The sequence below is a fragment of the Gracilinanus agilis genome, chromosome 4 (assembly GCF_016433145.1).
Source record: "Gracilinanus agilis isolate LMUSP501 chromosome 4, AgileGrace, whole genome shotgun sequence".
Classification (NCBI taxonomy): Eukaryota; Metazoa; Chordata; class Mammalia; order Didelphimorphia; family Didelphidae; genus Gracilinanus; species Gracilinanus agilis.
Window position 1 is genome coordinate 22,233,152 of NC_058133.1, and position 10,166 is coordinate 22,243,317.

At 52.5% G+C, this 10,166-nt stretch overlaps 1 protein-coding gene across 1 annotated transcript in view; it reads left to right on the plus strand.

Annotated features, from left to right (window-relative positions):
• PLPP3 (phospholipid phosphatase 3) overlaps positions 1 to 10,166 on the plus strand; it is an 88,292-nt gene that overhangs the window by 74,690 nt on the left and 3,436 nt on the right. The window contains exon 5 of the mRNA XM_044671771.1: positions 3,851 to 4,027. Coding sequence (XP_044527706.1) covers positions 3,851 to 4,027 — 177 coding nt within the window. The remainder of the gene's footprint in view (positions 1 to 3,850; positions 4,028 to 10,166) is intronic.

Below are 10,166 nucleotides of genomic sequence, written 5' to 3' on the forward strand. Positions count from 1 at the left end.
AGAAGAGAGAGAGAGAGAGAGAGAGAGAGAGAGAGAGAGAGAGAGAGAGAGAGAGAGAGAGAGAGATTGAGTCTGCCTTTGCTGTGGGGATGGGGGTCAGAAGAAAATTGCCTTCCCAAGAGCTGCTAATAGCTGAATCAGGGAAGCCAGATAAGGTTCAGTGATTGCTCAGAGGGGAAGTCCAGCCCCTGGGGACGGGAAGTGAGTATGGGACAAAGGTTTCCCAAGAATGGCTTGGGGGTGGAGTGGGCAGAGGGGTGAGGAGATGAGTCCAGATGCCTTCAAATGGGGATTCTGACCAAACCCAAGAGCTCTCCCATCCCCTGCCTGAACAGCAGTGGCCAATCCGATATTCTTAATGGTTGCTAGAACACCTCTGTGGAAAGGAAGGAAGCCCCTGTTCTCCCTTTGGAACAATATTCTTCCTTAGTACTCTGTCTTTGCTTCCACCCCCCCCCCCAACATCTGCCTCAAAACTGGCTAGCTGTGTGACCCCAGGAAAGTATCTGAACCTTTCTCAGCCTCTGATTCCTCTGGTAAAATAAGGATGATTAATAGCAATGGCGTGTACCTCCCAGGGTTATTTGGAGGATCAAATGAGTTAACATATGTAAAGCATTTGCAAATCTGAAAAGTAGCTGCTATTAGCTGCCTTGGGCTTCTACCTTCTACTTGTTCCTCTGTGACCAAGCAAACTGTGTCTAATCCCTTTGCTCATAACCACATGCTGGTTCCTTAAGTCGTCCCTTCTGGGGGAATCAATACAGGGCTTTCTGAAGGAAAGTGACTTTCCCAGGGTCTCACAGACAGTATATAACAGAGTTTGGCTTAAAATCCAGCTCCTCTGACTCCAAGTCCTTTTATTCCATGGCCTCGCATCATCTCCTCCCAGTTCTTTAAACTATTCAAGTCTGGGCCTCCCTGGTCTGACTTCTCCTAATTCCCGTCCCCTTCCCCACCTTTCCTCCAGCGTAGACGGGACTTCTTGACTGTCATCCAGACTCCTCCTATCCATTGCCCTTCCTTGGCATTCGGCCCAGAGCTCTGATAATGCCTGTGGCCGCCGACCCGGGACGGGATGGACCCAGCAGGAGCCCCTGGGAATGGCCTGACTGTAGCTAATGGCACTCCAAAGTCAGCCTGGTCCTTTCTGGTCAGACGGCTGCCCCTTTCCCCTTTGATCCCTCAGAGCGTGATCTCTTTGCTCCGGGGCCAGTCATCTGTGACAGAGTTATCTCAGGGCAGGTACTAGAGACAGCCTCGAAGACTGAAAGCAGAAAATCCTGGATTTCCATTTTACGTAGGAAGACACCGAGGCAGTTCGAGAAATGTTTCCATGAGTTTTCCCTTTTACACTGAAACTGATGAGTTCCACTTCCTGGCCTTTATTTCCCTGCCTTCTTTCCGCTCTAGTTTCCGGATTTATTTCATTATTTTTGCTGGTTTCTCTGTTGGAGCAGAAACATTGTTTTCTTTTGTTGGGTGCTGGTCGGGAGACCGGCGGCCTGACTTTGCTGCGGTACCTTGGACGGGTCACTTCTGTTTCTCCATACCTCAGTTATTGCTGTGATTTTGTTGACTTGTTGAAAGAGTGGTTTGGACTAGATCATCTCTGAGGTTCTTTCCAGCACAATTGCTGTGTACTAAACACCCACGTTCTAGGTTCTGGGTTCTTATCTCTGACTTCTGTGTTGTACAAACTAGTAGCCTATTTTCTTGGATCTCTTCTAGAGCAAACATTTTATGCTCCGTATTCGAAAGCAACATTTGGTGTTTCCTTTTTGGAGGGCTTTTCGAGCCTCGACATCCCATGTTCTCTGGGCTAAGGCCCTGCTGAGGTCCTTTCCAGCACTACTATTCTGCCTTCTTTATTCAGAGGACTTTTCGGGCTCCGAGAGCTCATGTTCTCTGGACTAACATCCTTCTAAGATGTCTTCCGGCACTTAGAGTCTCTGTTCAAAGGACTTTTCAAGCCCCGACGGTCCATATGGCTTTGGATTCGTGACCAGCAGCCCAGCGTGTCTCTTGCCCATCTCCTCCCTCCATCCCTGCCTCCCTCCCCAGAGGCTGGTCCTTTCTGTTCGTGCTGCCTGCCCACCCTCCGCAGCACCAGGACCTCCTGACCCTGCTCCCCCTTCCCCTCCCCAGGCTCCTCTGCCAGCTTCCTCCTCCTGCCTACCACAGGAAGGTGGCCATTTGTCTGGGGAAGGGCACCGTCCTGCTCTATCTTTAGCCTCTCCTGCCCTGGCTCCCTTCCTACCCTTCTCCTCGCCCTTCTTTCCTCTCCCATCCTGTCCTGCCTTCTCCACTTTGATTTGCGGGAGGAAGCTGCCACTTGTCCGGTTGTCTCTTCCCTTTCGCTTCCCAAGTTCCCACAGGAACCTGGGAAGTGGGTTGTGGCCCGAGGTTAGAACGGAAACTCGGTCCAGATAGCTGGGAGTGGACAATACCCTGATGACATCACTTGGACTTTTCTTTCTTCCTTCAGACAAAGTCTCCCCCCTCCCCTTTCCTTCTTCAGGTGCCCCCCTCCCCGCCAAACACACTCTCTCACACTCACACCAGTATTTGTCCCTGTCCGGGAGAGCATTTTGATGGCTCAGAGTTGGTCTCTCTTTCACTTCCCATGAAGCTCCTCTGGTACTAGATTCGATGCTCGCCGCCCCCTGAGCACCGCCAGCCCTCGTGCTTATAACTTTGCTCATGAATCAAAACAAAGGTTGGTTTTTTTTTTCCAAATCAGGTTTATTTGATGGAAATATTATTTACCAAAACTCCCATTTCTCTAGCACTTTGCGATACCTAAAGCACCTTCCCCCAGATGACCAGATGTGCCCATTTGGGTTATGGTTGTTGTTCTGTTGTATCAGACCCTTTGTGACCCCATTGGGGTTTTCTTGGTAGAGATCCTGGAGTGGTTTGCCATCTCCTTCTCTAGCTCATTTGACAGATGAGGAAACTGAGGCCAACACAGAGTGAAGTGACTTGCCCAGGGACACACAGCTAAGATATTGGAGTGGTTTGCCATTTCCTTCTCCAGCTCATTTTACAGATAAGGAAACTGAGGCAGAGGGTGAAGGGACTTGCCCAAGGACACAGTTAAGATAGTGGACTGGTTTGCCATTTCCTTCTCCAGCTCATTTTACAGATAAGAAAACTGAGGCAAAGAGGGTGAAGGGACTTGCCTAGAATCACTCAGCTAGGAAGTGTCCGAGGCCAAATTTGAACTCTGCTGCTCCATCCACTGGGCCACCGAGCTGCCCATCCATGGTTTTACTCTGGATGGAACAGAGGCTAAGAGGAGAAGCGATTTGCCCAGGTTATACTCAAGTGGATGAGTGATCTCATCCATTCAGGAGTTCTTTCCCGTGGGGAAGTCTGAAACCTACCCCATACCCATCTACCATACTTTCCCCAAAAGTTTTCTCTGGTCCTACAGCTGGCCAGGATTTGAACCCAAGTTCCACGATTCTAAGGTTTATTCTCTCTAATGCATTGTAGCCATCTGTTTCTGGAAGGCTGCCTTGTTCTAGTTCTCTGTAATAATCCTCCATACGGCCCAAGACTGGGGCTGGAATGGAGCTCCAAAGTTCCTATTAAGAGGAAGGGAAATGATTGGCCAGCATGATCCGGGGAGTGTCAGAGCACAGAGTTCGAGGGTGGGAAGGGGCCTCGGGGACCATCCAGTGCAGCCCTCTCCCCACATAGCTCCTCCTCTGCCTCCCCAGCGAGTGTCTGTCCAGCTTCTGCTCACACCAGTCCGAGGACCGGCCCTCCTCGTGGTCAGCAGGTTCCTCCTGTGTCCGCACTCCGGGGGCAGCTACTCACGCTCCGTCCTCTTTCCTTGCAGCTCTATCTGCAGGCGCGCTTCACCTGGAGAGGAGCCCGCCTGCTCCGGCCCCTCCTGCAATTCACGCTCATCATGATGGCCTTCTACACTGGCCTGTCTCGGGTGTCTGACCACAAGCATCACCCCTCCGATGTCCTGGCAGGATTTGCACAGGGATCCCTGGTGGCCTTCTGCATAGTAAGTATCGGCTCTTCATATACGGGAGACGCAGAACTAGTCCTTGTTAGTGGAAAGAACGAATTCTACTTTGGGAATTACAGGAACCGGACACGAGGTACCCTTTCACTGCCGAGTGAGTGCAGACCGGCACCTCCTCGGACCCAGGGATTTTTACCCCCCGGCTGCCCCTCGTGTGTCTCCACGGGCCATAGAGTCCACCAAGCGCCTGCCGCCGGGTACGGACCTTCCCTCGGGGCTCCCTTGCAGTCCTCTCCTTGCTTTGGGCTCAGGAGTAACTGAGGAAGGACCTGCCCACCGATAGCCCTTCTGTGTCAGTTCACCACCTCTGTGAGTCCCCCAGCCAAGCCCGTTCTAGGCTAAGGAAGCTGACCCTCCGGGACGTGAAAGGTCTTGCCCCAGGCTTTATCGGAGGTGGGATTTGAACCCAGGTCTTCCTGACTCCAGCCTTCCAGGCCCGCTGGAAGATGGGGATGATGCCAAGGAAGCTTCTTCTCCATTATCTTTAGCTTGGACTCGTTTGGCCCCCAAAATGAGGGGCAGAGGCAGCCTTTCTCTGATGGCTCGGATCTCGGGTCATTTCCTTCCCGGAGGTGCAGCGCCCCAACTTCCTGGCTCAGTACCGTCTCGAGATGGCCACTGCTGGCCGCTCCAGCCCACGTCTAGCCCTGTGCCACCCCTCGCTCAGCGCGACGCTGATCTCATCTGCACGGAGTTCTCTTTGTTGCATTTTGAGCAACAACAGAAAATACAAACCTTCCCTTCTGGTCCACATCCCAGGCACCAGGGGATAAGCATGCTGGACGCTGAGACTCCTCCATTAAGCTTCTCACCTCCTCATTCTGTGACCTCGGACAAGGGAGGCTGAGGCTAATCACAAGAGAGATGCTGACTCTGGCTCGAAGACTCACACAACACCCTTGCAGGGGCAGGCGTGCGTGTGAAGGTGTTCATTATCCCCATTGGATAGATGGGAAAACTGAGGCAGAGAGGCGCGATGATTTCCCTGTGATCCCCCGGCTAATCACTGTTTTAACTAGGATTTAAGAGTGGAGAGCTGGAACCACTTTAATGGTGGTTGAGTACAAGCCTATCATCAAAAGAGGAAACTGAGGCCAGGGGGAAGGAATAACCCGTCCCACAGGTCATGCAAGTGCAAAATGATAGTTGCTGCCTCTGGATCCAGGGCTTGTTCCGGCCCTGCCCGGTCACTTCCTCTCTCTCTCCGAGTCCCAGCTTCCTCATCTGCCCGGCGGGGGTATGGGCGATGCCCGCCCCTCGGCCCCCCAGGTTCTTGTGAGGATCGCGTTAGATTGTGAATCTGCTCCATATAAATGTGTGGTGGTGGTGGTGGTTGTTGCTACCCTGGAGTAAAACAAGGGTTTGGCCAGAGCATCCACTTGGTCAGAGGTTTATTTTCAAGAGGGGAAGTGAGGGCCTGGACTTCCATCCTGTGCAGCTCCGGCCGGCTCCACAGGATGGGAGCTTGACCCAGGGTCATCCCAGCCTTCTGCACTTGACTTGGTAAGGAGGAAAAAATAATACTGACCATGGACCAAGGAGAACAGAGACGCCACAGGGCGGTGCAAAAGGCTCTGGGCTCCAAATTGTGAGGAAGCCCAAGTCCACGGCCCCTTGGGTACATTTTGACTTCTCCTGGCCTTAGTTTGTCTGCAATACGAGGGATTGTCAAAGCAAGACCTAGAAAAGACCTTAGAACAGAGAATGTTGGGGCCAAGAAGACCTGGAACTATATGGAATGTCAACGGTGGAAGGGACTTTGGAACAAAGAATGTTAGAGCTCTAAGAACGGAGCTGTGCCAACCCCATGGACTTCATGGATGAAGGAACAGAGACCTAGAGAAGGGACGTGACTTGGAAAATCTGAGAAACCACAGACAGATGGAGCAAGAAGGGACAACGGGTGCCAAAGGTCACAGGAAGTGTCCCAGGCGGAATTGGAGCCCAGCTCTCCCCTGAAGCCCAAGGTAGTGTCCTACCCGCTGCACCATGCTGCGGTGAAAGAAAAAACCTTCGAGTCCCCTCCTCTCAGAGGCTTAGCAAGCAGCAGGAGCGTAGAAACAAGACCCGACCTGCCATGACCAGCCTCTTTAGGGGCCGGGAAACATACCTTTTTCTCACGGATCAGAGCGTTTCTGAAAACTCTTGGAAGCCTTCCTCTGGCCCGTAGGCAGTTGGGACAGTGAATTGCTTCTAAGCCCCAGGAGCCTTGGGGAACGGAGGAGAACAATGCCAGGCTCTTCCCAAGGTGGCTTTTGGGTCTTGTTCTGCAGGTCTGTCTAGACAATGGCCACATGTCTACGAGGGTGGAGGCCGATTTCCTCATCATCCGCCTGTAATTCTGTGCTCCCTCTTTTCTCTGTCTCCCCGTCCCTGTCCTCCCTCCCACCCTCCTTCCTCTCTCTGTCCGTCTATCCGTCTGCATCTGCCGGAGCAGAATTCACTCGGGTGCTCGTACCAACCTATGCACACGGCCACAGAATTCTGCCCCACTTCCAGGGCAGCCCAGAGGCTCGGACAAAGGGATGAACCGTGCTCCGTTTCCTGTCTGCTTACACAGAGCCAGGTCGACTCCTCCCTGACCCCTTTAACAGATGGTAAATGGCTGGAGCCCCCCAGGAGAGGTTAGGGGGAAGGGTGAGAACCTCATTGCCATAGGCCGGCCCTCCATTCCATAGGAAGCAGCTGCCTAGGACACTCGTAAACACAGGCGGCTTCCCTTGACCAGGTCCAGGGCCCTTCAGCTCGCCGGCTTACGCTTTTGGGCACGACATCCAGGATGTCGTGAAGGGCATCCACGTCTACTGTCTGCCCAGAGAAAAGAGATGGGGAGGAAGAGCTGGAAGAAGAGCTGAAGAAAGAGCTCCGTGGAATCGTGGGATGTCAGGACTGGGAAGGGTCGTAGAACCAGGAATGACGGTGCTTGGAAAGGCCTCAGGACGAGGAATGTCGGAGCTAGAATGGACCAGTCTAGTCTCTCCCTTTTACGTTTGCGGAAACGGATTCCCAGAGATAGAAAAATCCATCTTCAGCCACTTGGCCGGGCCCAGCTCCGCCACATCATGCTGCTGCCTCCAAGACGCCTTCCAAGCTGTAGAAAGCAGCGAGGTCAAGACTACGGACAAATTCCAGCCCTGAAAAGCTTCTGAAGGACGACCCTTTCTTTCTGGGTGATGCCACTCGATGGGTCACTCCCATTCGGCCGAAGAGAGGAGGCTGCCGAGCTCGGCTTCTGAGTTCCTTTACCAGACAGAGGGCCGAATGGCAGCCAGATTCCCAGGCGGTGTCCGTTTTCCGTCCAGAAACATGGTGGGAGGATCCCGTCCTCAGGAAAACTTCTCTTTAGGCCACTGTGAAGGCAGCAGAATGCTGTAGTTGGCTGTGGGGGAGTCGAGGCCAAGTCCTAGACCAAAGCGATGGGCTCTTTGGAAAGGCTTCCTCCAGGACTCCTTCATTCCCATCGAACTCGGTGCCGTCCCACACACATCTCCAAAGGGCCTTCTGTGGGCCGGGCCCTGGACTCGGCAAAACGATGTACCTTTTCTACAGACGACCATCTAGACGAGAACCCAGAATCATTAACATCTTTCTTAAAAAGTGGTTTCGAGTCAATGTCACATGTAAAACCCAGTCGGATTGCGTGTTGGCTATGGGAGGGGAGTGGGAGGAGGAGAGAGAAAGAACAGGAATCAAGTGACCATGGAAAAATTCTCTTAATCAATTCAATAAAAATTTTTTAAAAACTAGTTTCAAGGACGGGCAACTGGATGAAGAGCCAGGCCTAGAGACGGGAGGTCCTGGGTTCAAACCTGGCCTCAGACACTTCCCAGCTGTGTGACCCTGGGCAAGTCACTTGACCCCCATGGCCCACCCTGACCACTCTTCTACCTATGAACCAATACACAGAAGTTAAGGGTTTAAAAAAAAAAAAAAAGTAGTTTCAAAGGGGCAACAAGATGGCTCAGTGGATACAGTGCCCGACCTGGAGTTAAGGGTTCAAATCTGTCCTCAGATACTGGCCAAGTCATTTAACCCCAATTGCCTCTCCTTACCTCTCTTCTGCCTTTGAATTGCTACTAAGACAGAAGGTAAGGAATTTAAAAAAAAAAAAAAAGCAGTATTGAGGAGTACAAAGACTCCAGGCGGGTACAGCAAGCACTGAGCCACCCAGTCCCCCCGTATCTCTGTTCTTGACCCTGGAGCCCGACACATCCTTGTATCAGAGACTTGTCGGGCCGGTTGTTCGCTCGTCTTCCTCTTGGGGTCAAGCAGAGGGAGAGGCGTGAGGTCCGGACCTCCCCCTGTATTGCCCTTGTCCTCTGGGCTGTGACCTCTAAGGCTCGAGTTTTCAATGTTCTTTATTCAGAGATTCCCAGGGCTGGGGCTCAGCCTTTGCCCTGGTGACGGTTCCGCACGTCTGTCCGTGTCACGAGGGGACGGATGAGGCAGCAGAAGAGCGAGAGCGGCTCTCCCTCGCACTGACCCAATCCGTCTGCGTGCTGGGGCTCGGCCACTGCCCGACGCCGCTCCAGCTGTCCGGGCCTGCGAACCCCTGGAAGACCTCTGACGGGGCCTTTTTTCTGTCTAGTCATGCCGCTGCAGGAAGTGGCACGTCGTGTTGGAGTGACTCAAATACTTTCCATGCACACAGACCTCCACAAAGAGCTTTCCTGCCCCGTGACTCAGGGGACGCCCAGCAGGACCCCTTTACTGGAGGAGGAGGAGGAGGAGAGCACCGGCCGAAGTGTGGGAGACCTCGAGTTCGAGTCTCAGGCTTGACGTTGGCTGATCTTGGGCCACGTATTTCTCTTCGCTGGGCCTCCGTTTTCTTGACTCCACAAGAAGGAGATTTGGACTAAAGAGCTTTTGAATTCCCTTCCAACCCTGAAATTCTGGGATTATGAACGTATTAAATCAATCCGTCCATTAGCTCCTGTTACTTAATGTGCCAGTCACTAAGCTAAGGGCTGGCGACAGAAAGAAAGGCCACCCTGTGGCTCCTGCCTTCCAAGAGGGAGTTTATGTTCTACGAGGGGAGACGGTGTGCAAGCAACTACATACACCCAAATCTGCGCAGACGGGGCAGCCCTGTGGATAGAGAGCCAGGCCTAGAGTTGGCAGGACCCAAGTTCCAATCTGGCCTCAGACACTTCGTAGCTGGGTGACCCTGGCCGAGTCACCTCACCCCCATGGCCTAGCCCTTCCGTCTTGGAGCGGATACTTAATATTCATTCCAAGACAGGAGGTAAGAATTAAAAAAAAAAAGATGGAGACAGAAAGGCAAAAACTTTACACAGAATAAATGGAAGGCAGTTCTCAAAATAAATGAGGCAGGATGAGATTTGTGCCAGCGAAGGATTTCTCAGAGGTTCGACGTGACGAACCCAGCTCGTCCTGTAACAAAGACGTCGGTGCCTCTGGCTCAGAGGACGTGGGCCAGGGACGGAATTGGGCTCCAGGCTTTGGAAACCTCCTTATTTTATCTCCGATGGAAAGGGCAGGGATTCCAGGAATAGTACAGCTTGAAACCCAATCACTTGGCTTACATGCCAGCCAGATTTTTTTTTGGACAATGACCTGAAACGTGTTTTTGTTGTTTTCTTATTGTCATGGGATCACAGCATGTGGAAGCTGAAGGGGACCTGGTGCAAGTCCTGTCAGAAGAGGGGACGCCGGATGTCCGAGCTGGGAGGGGGCTGAGAATCTAGAACGTGCCCAGGAGTCTCTTGGTTCATTTTTCCCTTTTCCAAACCGGAGAGGATATGCCAAATGGGAATTAGTAGGGGTGGGTGGGAGAGCCTAGCAGAGCAGTCAGAGCGCCTTCGTTTTTGTAGGACATTCCCAACGCCTTCGAGTTTTCTTTATGGGTGGAGAGCGCCTTCTCCAGGAAGTGGCTTCGATCCAAGTGGTGAAGTTTTTGTTTTCACTGCTCTTTTTGTGTCCCCCTCGACCCTCGCTCCCCATTCACACACAAGCCCTGGGCCTCTTTAAAGCTGGGTATAAGTCCTTCCAAGATTGTGTTTCATGAATCGTTCACAGTGTTTATATGAGAGAGAGAGAGAGAGAGAGAGAGAGAGAGAGAGAGAGAGAGAGAGAGAGAGAGAGAGAGAGAGAGACA